Here is a 17,481-nt window from a genome sequence, read left to right on the forward strand (position 1 = left end):
AATAGAAAAACCAGCAGGCTGACCACACTGTAAAACATCTGAAATATTGTTTTGGTCATTCTAAAGTGCCTTGACCGTTTCAGCATTAGTGTTATTATATTATTAATTACCTCCAGAACTGTCAAGAGCATCTCACGCCTTCAAATGCCATCGCACACTTATCGCATGTCGGCATCGTCTTCTGAGGTGCAAGTCATTTAATAAATAGGGAAAAGATTCATGCAGATTCTCCTACCACTGCAAATTCCGTTTTTACTGTTGATATTTGGTGCCAGTTAATCAGGAAGTGATGATTTTGTTCCCTTTGACTCGTTGGACGGAAACGCTGCTTTATTCACAAGTTAATTAACAGTTAATTCACATGTTTAGCTATTAGACATAGCTATTGTCTCAATATTTAATTTTTTTTACTTTCATATTCCAGATTTTCAATAGTAGTACCAAGTATAGGGCCAAGTATTTTCCTATCCTAACCAACTATCATATATTTATTCAGCTGTCAGAAATCGCAATTTTGTAAAAATTACACGAGGCAAGTTTTGTGATCCTGGGTCACATTTAGGGGATGGATAGATGGATTGATGTATACGTGTGGACAGATATATAGATATTAGCACCTTTCACTCTGATACTGGTAAATATTTCCAGAACGACATTACCGGAAAATTAAAATGCTGTGTGTGCTGTTCACAGAGGCAAGGACGTTCCAGAAATTTTCCAGAAAGTACCATTCACACATCCATTCCAAAACACTGGTAAATTCTGACATCATTAACCAAAAATGAGATCTAAACGGCTGCACTTTTACTAAACACGAAGAGGGTCAGTCTTTTTCTTCATGGTTTCACTTTTATTTAAAACTTTGCCTTCTTTTGTCCCAGAGACAGACCAAATGATGAAAAAATTTGGAGGAACACTTTCGCATACCGAGATGTACATTTGTGTTTGTGCTGCAGCTTGTGAGATACTTTTTAAAGCGAAAGTCTCTCGTTGTTTTAGGCTACTCAAATCTGACTCACAGGAACGCTCCTTCATATGCATGTGCACTTCACAACAGTTTATCATAGGCATTTTATCGATCATTTTTTCCACAGTTGGCACTAAGAAAGAACATAGAAATGTTACCTGACTATCAAACAGCAGCTAATTGTGTCTGAAAAATGATTTAAAGCCATTTATTTTAATAATAGTAAACAGCTCGGATGTGAATTCGTCTGATTGGCTAGAACCAATGTCTAAACGGCTCACGTCAGCGCGTTCTAATGGTAAATGCGCTCTTTTCAGCAATTTTCCTTTTGCGTTCACACAGAGCAGCATTTGGGGAAATTTCCGGTAATGTTACAACTTCTCTTTCCGTAAAATTCACAGAACAAATGTACTAGTATTTTCAAAAAGGGCCTGTTCACACATGATCCCTTTCCAGAAAATTGCCAGTAATTTTCCTGCAAAGTCTGTATGTGTTAAAGGGCTGACTGTAGATAGATAGACAAACAGAGAGACAGATATACAGATGATCGACAGATGGTTGGACATGGATGGATGGATGATGAATGGATGGATGGACAGAGGAACGGACGGACAGACAGATAGCTAAATAGATATACAAATGGATGGATGTACAGACAGATGGACAGACGGATGGATGAATGGGTGCAGGTCTGTTTTCTGAGATACTGGTGGATTGATGCAGCACTACTCAGCTAATTGGCTCTGAGGATTCAGTCTGTGCTTCTCATTTCTCCCTAATAAAGCAGAGGGTGTACTGCACTCCTCATGCTCGCGTTGTTACATTCAGATCATTCTTATTAGATCACTCTTCAGACGTGAGAGTCCTTCAGATTTGATTGTAGAGGGGGCGTCTCGTGTGATCGCAGGATTTCTTCTCTAAGCTCATTGAACACTGATGAAGAACAAGTCTCCCTTTACTCTTTGACTCTCGAGGACATATGGATATTGAGAGCTTTGGCTGATGAACCAGCTGACCACACACGGTCAGCGATTCAATTGATCATAAACGCCTCTAAAACGAGCTACTTTCAGATATTAACTAACCTGAAAAGGCACGCCAACCTCATTATCTGCTGCCGTCATGGACTGAGACAAGGACACACTCTGCCAAAGGGTCTAATTAAAATCTCCTTTTATTCTTCTTCTTTGCTTGGTTGAACCTCACAAGCAGAGCCAAGATGGTTCCTGTAAGTCAAAGTCTTTTATTTGTATGTTATTGCTGACAGGGTTTGAGGTTTGCGACCAAACTAGAGAATGAGCCTTGGTGGAATTGCATTGAAACTGTGGAGAACTTCACAGAGGAACTCATTTGCCCTTCAAACAAACATAAAAGCAGTAGGCCGGTCAGATGCTTTCAATTGAGTTAAGTAGACGGATCAGAGGATTTTTGTCTGGTTGTATTACTCAGTGTCTGTATACTTTACATGCATATCAATAGATGCACAATAACATACAACCAACAGGAATGAACTGATTTTAAATAGCATTTTTACCTTCATTCAGAAATCTTTGTGGAATACCAGTTTCCAGTGTTAACGTGTTAATAGTAATGACAGTAACTAAAACTGTAACGCATTACTTTTTAAATATAGTAACTACGTTATCGTTACAATATAATGCGTTTGTCCGTTACTAGGTTAATGAATTTTGGCTGCATTCTAGCCCGCGTGTTCCTGTTTACAGCGGCAACTAGTGCGCAAGAGAGAGACCGGGTGAGTGCAAGAGAGGCCAAGTGTGCTCACGAGAGAGACCGGTTGTGCGCAAGACAGGTCAAGTGTGCTCGCAAGAGAGACCGAATGAGCGTGAGGTAGACCGAGTGTGAGCGCGAGAGAGACCAAAAGACTATTAACATTAATTTTTATTAAATACTATTACTAATACTACTGTGTTTGTTGTTTCAAATAAATAAGAACACATTTGTTATCTGTGCAGCAAAATTGATTAGTTTAGTAGACACAGTGACACATTACTTTTATATTTCAGAACACGATATTTAAATGTAAAGTGTTGTATTGCTCAAAAAAAAATGCTGTGATTTATTTTTTATTGTTTTACATATTTTTATAGATACTATACAACAGCAGATTTTGCACTTACATTCCATCAGTTGCTGACATACAGTACCACGTTTTATTTGTGGTTAGTTTGAAAATTGCTTATTGATTTGTTTATATATTTATATAGTGAGATGGCGGGGTGCGAAAACAGTTTTAAGCAGTATATACACAGGTGCGCTGCGGCAGTGTACATTTCTATATAAACGACAATATTTAACTATGATGTATATCTGCATTTACTGTATTTATTGTTGTATTTATTTATTTATTGTTCATTGTTAATGATTGATTGTTGCCGCCTGTAATGTAAGGTCTATGTATTGTACATCATTTATACTTATACTAGTATTTTCTGTTTTTAAATAATAATAATAATAATAATAATAATAAACGTGAAAGAAATGCTTTATATTAACCTGAAGTTTCTGTTATTGAATTAAAACTAAGATAATGGAATCAGATCTTTAGTGCTTTAAAGTGATATGATGAATTTAAGTTATACTCTTATTCCACGTTTGAGAAATATAAACAATTATAACATTTGATTTTTAATACTGACACTGAAAAAATGGTATCTTCTTAGAATTGAGAAGCTTTTGCTGTCTATCTTTAAGTAAAATAAAAATATATAATATTATGTTCACAATTCAAATCTTATTACTTAAAATTTGAAAATATGGACATTTATGGTTCTTTGTCTCAAGGCTTCAATTTTATTATAAAAAAACATGGTTAATTTTTTTTAAAAAGTGGCTCCATACTCTTGAAAGAGCTAGGAAAAGAGGGATCGGGGCTTCCCTGGAACATCACAGGCTGTGCTTCCAAGCTGAGAGGGAGGGTTTATGAATAAATGAATGGTAGATCTGGTGCTATGCTAACATCTGTAGGGCAGCAAGGAGTGAGTTGTCAACACATTTTCCACACACCTACAGACACACACACACTGGATTTCACTTTCTGTTCTCCTCCACCATCCCAAACACCAGTGGAGAAAAAATCTGGATGTTAATGCAGCCATTTGAAACAGCTATTAGCTACGCGTTAGCTAACAACTGCCAAAAAGTGTTCGGGCAAAGCCGTTATCATCACAATCATCATCAAGTGGATGGGGTGTTAGTCAGCGGAAGTCAGACTCATTCATAGCCTAATTCTATTGATCAGAGTCCAACATTTCTAGCAAAGAAAGCTGCACACGTGGAAAGAAATTGTTTTTAGCAGCACAAATACGCATTAGCTGTGTTATGTGGGGTTCAGTGATGCATGTTATTAGAGAGATGAAAATGTCTTTTTTAAAGATACTAAACCAGTGTTATCGAAAAATCTCTTAAATGGCTGATGTATTGGAGTTTTTCAATCCTTCTTCCTGCTTTTTTCTGCAACGAGATGCAGACAAAATTTCATCAGTAATATAATATTCATTCATTCATTTTTCTTCAGTCCTTTATATATCAGGGGTTGCCATAAAAGAATGAACCGATTCCAGCATATGTTTTATGCAGCAGATGCCCTTCTAGCCGCAACCCAGTACTGGGAAACACCTATACATTCTGACATTCACAGTTGCACTTATACGCTATGGCCAATTTTGTTTATTCAATTCACTTATAGCGCATGTCTTTGGACTGTGGAGGAAACCCGAGGACTCGGAGCAAATCCATGCCAACACTGGGAGAACATGCAAACTCCACACAGAAATGTCAACTTGTCCAGATAATACTCGAACCAGCGACGTAATGTAATGTAATGTAAAGTCACGTAACGTAACATAATGTAAATATAATGTAAATATAATATAATATAATATAATATAATATAATATAATATAATATAATATAATATAATATAATATAATATAATATAATATAATATAATATATGAGTAAAATGCTGACTAAAATGGTGTCATGTGATGGACGCTGACAACAGAGTGCAGGTCCAAATGCAAGGTTTATAGGAGAATGGTCAGGCAAGCAATGATCAACACAGTGGCAAACAGATGTATACAGGCAATCCAGAGTTGTGGTCAGTGAGCAGGCAGATGGTCAAAAGGCAGGCAGCAGACAGGAATAAACAATGAAACAAAGCGAGCATAAAACACGGTAAGACAAGACTAAGGAAATGCACTGTACAGGTTAACAAGACACAGCACAGATGCGTGTGGGTGTGTGCTGTTTTTTTAAAGTTCATGTAATCAGTCCTTGACAATCCTGCGGATGTGTGTGTGTGTGTGTGCGCAATCAGGGGAATCTGGAACAGGTGCGTTTGAGTGGTGCATGACTGGAACTGTAGTCCATATAATGGCAGATTTTTAGTTCTATGGCTATCTGTGTGTTTACCAGCGGTCAACAAGGATTAGATTGCTGGTGATTTTGACAAATGGATTGTTATATATAATCACAATTTTGTATTATATATCATATATTATATATTTTTAACAAATGATAAATATCAAATATATCAATATCAATATAATATTTCAAATATCTTTTGTTCTTGTTGTTTATTTGCATAATGACATGGAAATTACCAGGTATTGGTTTAAATAAATCCAATGTCACTGAAGCTGTAAATCACTACATCCACTGCTCTCCATTCACGTATGTAATGGCCACTTTTCACAATCTACTTAGATGCTAATGTATAAAATAGAGTTGTATTTAAGTATTAAAGTACTATATAAATAATCACTCAGGCCAAATTCAGATTATCTAGATGAAGTCATTCTAACATGAATAAACATTGATTACAGCTAGCAAGCATTTTTTGTTTTGAAAAATAGATGTCTAATAGATGTCTAAACATAGTCGTCTTGGCTAAAACAAGGCTAAATTTGGGCTGTCAGTGAAAATCTAATAGACGTCTAAAAATAGGCAAAAACTAGACTAGCCATTAAATAAACAGAAATGAATGACCACACATATAAAGTCTGTCTAATCTGTCTATTTGACGACATGTCTAGTTTTGGGCCATTCTTAGATGCCTATTAGATTATTAGACAGCCCAAGTTTAGTTTTGTTTTAGTCAAGCTGTCTACGTTTAGATGTCTATTAGACTTCTATTAAACACAAAATTGTTTGCTGGGTATGCTGAATATAAAATATGAAATACCTGGTAAGTGTTGGATGTACAAAACAAAACATATGAAGATGAAGCCTCCTCAGTCATAAATCTGTCCAAGAGTTGAGCAAGAGGGCGGTTTGGCCTTTTATTATTGGCCGTCACACACGGCAGGGGAGCACGAAAATTAATGTTGCAGAAATGAGCCGGCCTCAGGCAGAGGTGAACCTGGCATAAAGGTGAAATACAGCCTGTGCCGCACATCTGCTTAAGCTGATCTGACACCTCAGCCGCCCAATGCTCCGACACCACTAAATGTCAAAGCTCTTTAACAAAAAACTTTGCCTGTCTTTGAATGCAGCCGTCAAAGACACTGATCCATCCAGGCGTTTATCACTGAGAAGGGCACCGTTTGCACCAAGACGTGGAGATTTCAGACATGAACGCATGACATGACACCCTAATTGGGTGAGAAAGGTGACATACTGTGTACAGAGTGGCAGGTCACGTAAAGTTGAAGGGATAACGGTCCTTTTAAAAACCAGAAAGAAAAGAATTACAGCTCTTTTGAACTAACTCTCAATTCATAAGAAAACGTGCAATTCTCTTGTACCCAGCGTGGCACCATCTCTTTCTGTCGACCCACCGACTCTTTAAATGTTAAAGCAATTTCCCACAGAGAAGCGGAGGAAGGAGAGTGCTTGTTGGTTAATTGTAGAGCCTTTTCATTGCAAAAATCTCCTTTGCTCTTTTCATGAATGGCCCTATTTTCTTCTATCAATCTCCATGGCCTTCCTCACACCTGCAGTATTGTTCGCTCTTAAAGCCGTGTTTTCAAATGACCTGACATGACTCCTCTTACTGTGCCGGTCCTGATAATTTTTGTATTTTTATTTTTTCTGGATGACACAAAGGCGTAACTGGAGATGAGAGGGCAGGATTCATTAGCCTGTCAACCTCTCAAAAGAGGCAGCTCATTACGAAGAAAATTAATTAGCCATTCTTCCAGAGACGGTGTGTCCATTTATTATCAGATCTGTCTTGTCTTGCACGCCTGTCTGATTAAAATGTTTTCTTTTTTTTTACTCCACAAGACATGAAATATCAAAGTGCCATTAAATTCCAGAACAGAAAAATTGATGGAACTGAATGATCTGTGACAGAATATTGATACAAAATAGCTGGATTAGTTTTATTTTTTCTTTATGGCTATTCTGACTTGTAACATGGTCAAGTTCACCCAGAGCTCCAGTAGGACTGGTTTTACTTTCATCTATCGCTCTATAAACCGCAAGGGCAGAACTCCAATGAAATCTGGATGCGATGGTCTCCAAATTATTTGTAATTCAGGACCTTCGTCCAATGCCGAAGAGGCTGGAAAGAGTCAGAAGGAAAGAAAAGTGTGTGAATGAGTCAAGGCAGGGCATGTCTAGACACTTTAAAACTAACACATTCCCATCTATCACAGAAATCCAGTCTGTCAGTTCACGACAGCATTAAAAGTGCCTCCATGAAGACCTTGCTGACAAACAAGGTCAAAGGACGACTTAACATGGCGTATAAGATTGTATCATAAAATGCCTTAATGGAGATTTTACGGTCAGCAGCTGATAATACACTTTTTGATAATATAGACCTCTTGATATTGGCGCTGCAAGGCTGTCTCCAGAATAACTGTTCAATGTCAAAAAAGTCGGGCCTTGTTGGAAATAAATATATATTCTCAAAGTTGGTTAGTTAAATCTGACATAGACTACATGATCAATTATAAATGGTAATTAAATCAATAGAAGTTCTTATTTGGAATAAATACACTCACCGGCCACTTTATTAGGTACACCTGTCCAACTGGTCGTTGACGCAAATTTCTAATCATCCAATCCCATGGCCGCAACTCAATGCATTTAGGCATGAAGACATGGTCAAAACGATCTGCTGCTTTTTGATCTGTGACTTTGAACGTGGCATGGTTGTTGGTGCCAGACGGCTGGTCTGAGTATTTCAGAAACTGCTGATCTACTGGGCTTTTCACGCACAACCATCTCCAGGGTTTACAGAGAATGGTCTGAAAAAGAGAAAATATCCAGTTCTGTGGGTGCAAATGCCTTGTTGATGCCAGAGGTCTGAGGAATGGCCAGACTGGTTTGAGGTGATAGAAAAGCAACAGTAAATCAAATAACCACTCGATATAACCAAAGTATGTGGAAGACCATCTCTGAATGCACAACACATCGGACCTTGAGGCGAATGGGCTACATCATCTCAGACTGGTTTCTTAAAAATGACAATGAGTTCACTGTCCTCAAATGGCCTCCACATTCACCAGATCTCAATCCAATAGAGCACCTTTGGGATGTGGTGAAACAGGAGATTCGCATCATGGATGTGCAGCCGACACATCTGCAGCAACTGCATGAAGCTATCATGTCAATATGGACCAAAAGTCTGAGGAATATTTCAAGTACCTTGTTGAATCTATGCCACGAAGGATGAAGGCAAACAGTGGTCTAACCCGGTACAAGTAAGGTGTACCTAATAAAGTGGCTGGTGATTTATTGCACAATAAGTTGACGAAAAAGTACAATGCAAATCGAAAAGTAACAGTGAAGATGAGCATAATGTTTTTATGAAATATGCAGTGTTACACACACCTTTTGCATTATTAACATTCGTCCTTTAGGTACAAATGTGCACCTTTTGAAAAGATACCGCACAGTGATTCTGAGAGTGTATAAGATTTAGACAGAATAAGCATGATCCATGAACTTACTGAATCAAAAAAATTTAATCTGACCCTGGAAGACCACTCATGGTATTTTTTTCAAATTGAGATTTCAATATCTAAAAGAAGAATACATAATTTTTCTATTGATGTATGATTTGTTAGAATATGACACTATTTGTCTGAGATACAACTACAGGAAAATCTGGAATCAGAGGATTAAAAAATAAATAAATAAAATAAAAATACTGACAAATCTTTCGCCTTTAAAGTTGTCCAATCTAATTGAAGTGCTTTTGCAATGCACATTACTAATGATACATTGAGATTTGATATATTTACAGTAGGAAATTTACAAAGTATCTTTATGGAACATAATATTTACTTAATATTCTAATGATTTTTAGCATACTAGAAAATAAGTTTTTGACCCATACAGTGTGTTTTTGGCTACTGCTAAAAGTAAACCCAAGCAACAAAAGAAAATTCTACATGCCAACTAACCAGTAGCTCATTTGCTTACTCGCAAAACTCTTATTTCCCTTGCTTGTTGTGCTTGGTTTGCATGAACATAAGTTCAAACATAAGTTCAAAGAAAATAACAGCCAAAATAAAAATAAAAAGAAGAGTGTGAAGCGGAGCAGCACTTGGGCTGAGGATGTGTGTCAGTGGGTGAGAGCGTGTCTCTCAGCAGGTGATCCTTCGCCCTGCAGGGTTAATCTCCTCCGGGAGGGCTGAACGGCGGGGTGGAGGATATTACAGCAGCTTCCTCAGCCATCAGCGCACACAGCGGCCCGCCATGCACCGCTAGACTCAGCCCAGATCAGCCGACTTTATCACGGCTCAACTACACAACTGAGCTCCGACTGCAATCCTCAGCTCATAATACCTTGTCTAAAGCATTCGCCAAATCAGTTTACCCACAACACATGCAGATTGGGTGCCAAATAACAGTCATCATCTTTATCTATGGTGACATTTGAATGGTCACGTGGCGAAAGTGGACCACTACCTGCTGAAAGACCCCAACAGCCTCCATTTCGAACTTCACTCCATCAGTCCGGACTTGTTTGTGTTTAACCTTTATCCAGACGCAAAGGGGGGGCAGCGAGGGTCCTTTCATAGTGATCTGAATTATTGAGAGGTCTAAATCTTTAATGCGTGCGTGTCTCTGATGGAGGTTCCCATTTAGAGAATCTGTCATCCGTCAGACTGAACGGCTCACTGAGCGTCGAGACAGGAGTGTTAGATCTGCGTGGATGGTATAGTGGAAAAAACAGGCTTGCTATAGACACATGACAGGAGATGAAAGTTCGAAGCACTATAAAGGAGTTTGATGTGCTCATAGTCTAATGCACACAATGCCAAGCCTTGCAGAGGCGATCAAAAGCAGATACATGCTCATCCATGTTGAAACGCAGACAATTTTCCTTCAAGACATGCATGACATGACCATGGTAAAAACTGATATTTAAACAAAAACATCTAGAAGCTTATAACATTCAACTGACTAGCTAGTTTGTTTTGAAAGTGAAGTTTTACTTTTTTATTTAAAAATAAAGACTCCTCGATGGAATTGGTGATTCTATTAAAAGGGTAGTTCACCCAAAAATGAAAATTCACATAATAATTCATCATATACTCATACTTTACTGGTGTCAAATCTTTATGTGTCTCTTGCTTCTGTTAAAAATGAAAGAAGATATTTAGAAAAAAGTTGGTCATTTCTAACCATTGACTTTCATGGTATTTTTTTCTACTAAGGAAGTCAGTGGTTACAGTTTTTCAGCTTTCCTCAAAATATCTTCGTTTGGGTCCCATAGAATTTTTTTTTTTATCAAGATTTGGAACCATTTGTAAAGATTTGGAAGTAAATAGTGAGTACATTTTCAGTTTTGTTTGAGCCATTGCTTTAAAATCTATGGAATCCATTCCACAAAAACGTTTTTTACAGTGGAAAAGGGTTCTTTAGATTGAGAATTTGTTCTCCAAACTATAAAGATTTATTCTTTGATCATCTTTCATTAAACATTCTTTGAGGAACTCATAAATGTTCTTCAATGGCAAAATGGTTCTTCCTGGCACCTTTAAAGCTATTATAAGCATGTGGACACACTTTAAAAGGCACCTACAGTATGATGAAAATCATTTTTTGGGAGCTGTTTGGACATAACTCTGTGTAGGTATAGTGTCCACTGTCATATTGGGATTATATGAAGACAATAAGTCTCTTTTTTAAATTAATGACATTAAAATAGGATTCAAATCCAGAATCGCTCCCATTTTGATATCCCTACAGGAGTGCATATTAATGTGTATCCTGTCACATTTGCCATGTTAAACAGTGCAAAGTTAAACGCGTGCACTGTGTGTGTATGTGCGTGAACTTTGTAACGACATTGTGTGTGACTCATTGTTGCAACTCCACAACAAATTCATCAAATAATCATTGGTGAAGTTCTTACTATAGTATTTCTCACAAACATTACATGAGATCAGCTTCCTTCATGTCTGTCACTGTGCTGTTTATCTGGAACAGCCGAGGTGGAGATTGAGGCACACTCTGACAGACATGTGGGAACGGTGGGCGAGGAGAACTAGCATTAAAGGCACAGGCCACAAAAACAGCTACATAATGTTTAGAGCAGAAAATTCCAATATTCTTAAAGGTATAATAAATAATCTGATGGGTGATTTGAGCTGAAATTTTACAGACACATTCTGGAGACACAAAAGATTTATCTTAAATCTTGAAAAAGGGGTAAAATAGGTGTCCTTTAAATAAATTTAGAAATAATAATCATAATCTGATCTAATACTGTACCATGGTTTTACCACATGGTATGTATATAAAACATATTCTGCCAAACTTCTCCATTTTATTTTCTACAGAACAAAGAAAGTCATGTGCTTTCAGAATGGCACCAGGTTGAGTAAATGATACTCTAATCAACAGTCAGGTTGCAGTATGTATTTACACTGCATCTCAGTCCCTATTTCATTCATTCCCTTCCACACTTGCCATTATATCAATGCCAAGGAAAGTGTAAACCCAGTGGCAAAATTAGCTGCCCTTGTGTGTGCACGTCCACCCCACATAAAAGCTGGAGAACATTAAATTGAACCGGAAACAGAGGGAGCAGGGCCTTCGGAGTGAAGTAATTGGAAGTTTTGTAAAGAAACACAGAGCCTTTATGAAATATGTGCTGTCTGGTTCTTGCGGATGATTGCTGTGAGTCTAATAGAGGAAACGTACAGTTTCTTTTCTAAGACAGCTAACACTACCGATTACCCCCCACACGCTCATAAAGACAGACACAGAGAAAGAGGAGGCGGTGTGTAAACGACTTTCTTATTCAAAAAGCATATTAACGATGCACACACACACACAAAAAGATATTTCTCCACTGCAAACCCGCCACAGTTCATTAGCTCACAGAAACAAAAGAATTTGCCTGCATACAATCATTTGTCATTTCATCGCATGAGAAAAGAAAAAATGCTTGGCAGAAATACACAGCAGCAGCATTTGAGCATTTAAGGCTTTAAATTTACAGTTTAAAATAATTTATTAACTGATACAAATTTTGATACAGCTTTTTCCCCAGAGCTGTCTCCCTTTTGAACTCTGCCCCTCACTGACTCTTTTGCCCCAATACACCCCCCACACTCCTCTAACTTATACTCCTCACAATCACTGCACTATTTAACATTTGCACATTTAAAGTTTGCACATATTCATTGCACTGATTTACTTATCTGAACTGGACATACCCACTGCACATGGACATTTGTAATTGTTTATCTATCTGCCACTCCTGATTATTAATAGCATCCTGTACATATATTCATTTATTGTAAATCTGTTCATAGCTAATACAACCTGTATATAATGTTCATAGTACATCCATCTGTAAATATCACCATAGTTTTTCTATAACTGCACTTTATAACTTATACCTGTATCCTGCACTTGCTGCTATTGCACTGCTGGTTAGACCGAAACTGCATTTCGTTGCCTTGTACTTGTACATGTGTTATGACAATAAAGTTGAATCTAATCTAATCTAATGTCTGCACCCAGATCTATTTTCGGTTGTCAGACACCCACATGAAAATATACTCATGTAATTTATAGTAAACTGACACTGATACCTCCAAGAGAGATAGAGATGTTGCGCAATCAGCTAAATTGTTGCTAGAATTGGTTTTTATGTATGGGCGATATATATTGCATCATTAAAAAGAATTGAGGTTATGTCCATGTGTTGTGTAATAAGTCTATATATTGATTATTGTGACTTACCCTCAAGTCAGTTTTCTTCTTTTGTTGAACATGAAAGAAGATATTTTGAATAATGCTGAAAACCTGTAACTACTGACTGCAATAATAGGAAAAAATATCTATGGAAGTTTATCATTGCAAATTTCCAGCATCCTTCAAAATATTTTTCTGTGTTCAACAAAAGAAAGATTTAAAACAAGGGAGGAGTGAGTAACTGATGACAGAATTGTCATTCCTGGGCTAGCTGTTTCTTTAAGGATGTAAGTGTTTGACAGCTACACTGAATGAAAGCACCCGATGGCTATTTTTCTAGGCAGGGATGCACTGAATTTTTCAACCAAACTATTGGTCAATGATGGCATTTTTGTTTTTTGGGCAAAACAGAAATACAGGTGAAAATATGAGACAGAAAAAAAGAGGCTATGCTCAGTAAAGTTCACTCAAATAACACACTGACAGGACATTTCTATGTAGTACACTTGTTTCTGCTGCTTGCAATAGCTCTACTGTGCTTTCATGGCAACAATGGTTAGTAAAATGACAGCTCTCGACTTGTTCATTGGCAATAAAATTTTACAGTCAACAATGAGTAGTTATTTTATTGGCTTGTGTTTTTTTTAAATAGTATATTTTAAGTTAATGAGTTAAGTCTTAAAAATAACTTTTAAAATATCATTTAAAAAAAATACTAAATAATAATTACAAAGCATTCTCAGTTTTAGCTTTCATTTTATTGCCTAAAAACACAAGCAAACCAAAACTTTATGTAAAAAATCTAGTAGTGACATTTAGGTTTCAGTGTTTTAAAATGTTAATTAAATCACTCAATGACTTTCCCATCCACTTTTAAAAAGTATATAACTTCTTTTACCGTATATTCTTTTCAGTACAATTTCAAGCTCCTCTGAAGTCATACTACCAGTGTTGGAGGTAGCACATTACAAGTAACGCGAGTTATGTAATAATATTACTTTTGTAAGTAAAGAGTAAAATAACGTATTACTTTTACAATTTAAGTAATAGTATTTGAGTTACTTTTTAAAAATGTAATGCGACTTTTACTTTTTAGTTTAGTTAATTCGCTTTTAAAAAATAAAAAGCTGAATTAAAAAGCGTAGTCATGTTGAATCCTGCACACAATGAGAGAATGCAGGAACAGGCAGAAAGAAAGATGGCAGAGCCTTGCATTTCTGCGATGAAAATATTCTCTTTATTTTGAACACATGGAAGAAAAGGAAAAGAGGATTATCTAAATGGACAGTGATTTTACTTTTTCATAAGACAAAATGTAAAAAAGTAGCAAACGCATTGTTTTAAGCTTTCATTAATCTGTTTATACGGCATGTATAGCTATGGGGTCAGGAAGTTCTCAGAAGATAACATCTTACATAAATTTATGTAATGCTTTTTTTTATTATTAAAGGTAAATGAATGTTTTACAGCATGTTGTTAATTGCAGAGCTTTTCTATTTAAAAAAAAAATAAGAAGAAACGCAACTTGTTACTTTTTTTGGGAGTAACTCATTATTGTAATGTATTACTTTCTAAAATAACTTTACCCAACACTGCATACTAAAGATTAAAAAAAGAAGACTAAAGATGAGACAAACTATTTTCTTTTTCAAAAGGCACATTAATGATTCACACTCACAAAAAAGCAATTTCTCCACTGCAAACCCGCCACAGTTCATTAGCACACAGAAACAAAAACATTAACCTGTACACAGTCATTTGTCATTTCATTGCATGAGAAAAGTGAGAAATGTTAATTAAAATTTACGCAGAAAATACAGCAACAACATTTTTGGTTTTTGACTTAAATAAAATTTTATTAAATCACCTAATCACTTCCCCTCCCATTTTAAAACACTTTCTTCCTTTCATTCATTCATTCATTCATTCATTCATTCATTCATTCATTTTCTTTTTGGCTTAGTCTCTTAAAAAATCAGGGGTCACCACAGCGGAATGAACAGCCAACTTATCCAGCACGTTTTACGCAGCAGATGCCTATCCAGCTGCAACCCATCACTGGGAAACACCCATACAATCTCATTCACATACATACACTACGGACAATTTTAGCTTACCCAATTCACCTGTAGTGCACGTCTTTCGACTTGTGGGAGAAACCGGAACACCCGGAGGAAACCCACGCGAACACAGGGAGAACATGCAAACTCCACACAGAAATGCCAACTGACCCAGACGAGGCTCAAACCAGTGAACATTTTGCTGTGAGGCGACAGCACTACCTACTGCGCCACCGCATCGACCCTTTTAGGACACATTAAATATGTAAAAACGACATACTCAACCTCTCCAGAGTCATACTACAGATTCAGAAAGAAGACTAAAGCAAAGATGGGTTGTTAGCTAAAAGCTAAATGACTTTAATATTTAAAAGGCATATTAATGATGTGCGCACACACAAAAAAGCAATTTCTCCACTGCGAAACCTGCCACAGTTCATTAGCTCACAATAACAAAAGAATCTGCCTGTATACAGTCATTTGTCATTTCACTGCATGAGAAAAGTGAGAAATGCTAACCAAAATTTATATAGACAACACAGTAGCGACATTTTAGGTTTTACGGACTTAAATTAAATTAAATCACCTAATGACTTCTTCCCTCCACTTTTTTTTAAAAACAGTGCCTTTCTTTCAGTACAATTTAAAGGCACAAAAACGACAAACTCAACCTCTCCAGAGTCATACTACAGATTAAGAAAGAAGACTAAAGCAAAGATGGGTTGTTAGCTAAAAGCTAAACGACTTTCATATTCAAAAGGCATATTAATGATGCACACACACACAAAAGCAATTTCTCCACCACAAACCTGCCACAGTTCATTAGCTTACAATAACAAAAGAATCTGCCTGTATACAGTCATTTGTCATTTCATCGCATGAGAAAAGCAAGACGGGGCAACATCGGCGCTCTGTAACCTTTTCTGTTGGTGCCGATCTCCTCGTGATGACTCTGTTAAAAGACTATTAGCAGAGAATTATCCAAGTCATTCTCCGATGTAATTATGCGGCCTATTGACAGCAGCTGTCATTTTCAGGCTAACATGAGCATATTATGTTGACATGAGATAACAAGGAGTGTTTCCCCTTCAGTGCGCAGAGAGTCTCTCCTAATAGAAAACAATGATTGAGAGCTCCCGACTCCCAGAGTCCTAATCGCTCGTGCCAATCTAATCAGTAAGTGTACGCTCATAAACAGGTTTGTCTAGAACGGCTGGATCCATGCCAGCCGGAGACATAGGCACAAGCGCAATTAGCGGGAAGTAGATGAAGCAGATGTTTAGAGGTTGACGTGTAGGGTTGACTAACCTTGATAGCGCAGGAGTAAGGAGCTGGACTGCGGTTTACGGCTGCGGAAGTGGATGGAGATTTGGTTGCTCCAGCTGCGCACCACCAGGCCTTTCAGTAGGATGGACTCGTTGGCCAGGACTGAGGGTTCTCGGCTACCCAGGTCTTCGAATATGACCACGTCGCCCTCAGACAGGCTCACGTTCATTACCTGAGTGTTGGGAGAGATGAAAGAAGAAAAAGAGATCAGGATTGAACATTTGATTAATGTGAGTTAGCTGTAGTAATGGATGTTTATATATCTGAGGGTCTTGTGGACTTGAGGAACAGTTGATATACATTGATTTCTTCTTCTTCTACTACTACTACTACTACTACTACTACTACTACTACTACTACTCAAGTACTACTAATAATAATAAATGTTCACTGAAAAGAGAACTCCTAATAATCTAGACATTATTTTATAGAAATAATTTATTGATTATTATTTTTATAGACATTAATAACATTTATTATGATGGGGTCGTATTTTTGTCTTCAAATCCATCCCAGCAAGGATATTCTCATTACTTTATTAATATGATTATTTCAATCAGTATTTAATTTTTTTAATGGTTTTGACTAATAAATAAATTAAACATAACCTATTTTCTGAATGTGTTTAGGAATGTTCAGCTTTGTCCTTATCTTTGTCTGTCATAACTCTATTTTCAGGAGCCACCAAACCAGGCCATGTGTCATGAAGACCTCTTGAGTGAAACTGCAGGGACTGATGACTAAACAACTGTTCCTTTTGTTATTTCTGTGTTAAAGCCGTCTACAGTGATTTTGCTATTTTTATGTGTTAATTTGTCACCTTGGAATTATAAGGTTTCTATCTGCATTCTGAATGATTTTGAGATATTGAGCTTCAAAGTTTTTGCATTCCATAAAGCAAACAGTATGTGTGTAACATTTGTTTTTTAAATAAAAAGTCTTAAAATCTAAACAACTTATAAAAAATAACATCCCATAATGTAAAGAAGTTGTC

At 36.9% G+C, this 17,481-nt stretch overlaps 1 protein-coding gene across 1 annotated transcript in view; it reads right to left on the reverse strand.

The window, feature by feature from the left end:
- sez6b (seizure related 6 homolog b) overlaps window positions 1-17,481 on the reverse strand; it is a 320,673-nt gene that overhangs the window by 88,371 nt on the left and 214,821 nt on the right. Inside the window, exon 4 of the mRNA XM_056474148.1 lies at window positions 16,470-16,659. Within this exon, the coding sequence (XP_056330123.1) occupies window positions 16,470-16,659 (190 nt within the window). The remainder of the gene's footprint in view (window positions 1-16,469; window positions 16,660-17,481) is intronic.

This window comes from Danio aesculapii, chromosome 15 (assembly GCF_903798145.1).
Source record: "Danio aesculapii chromosome 15, fDanAes4.1, whole genome shotgun sequence".
In the NCBI taxonomy this organism is placed as follows: Eukaryota; Metazoa; Chordata; class Actinopteri; order Cypriniformes; family Danionidae; genus Danio; species Danio aesculapii.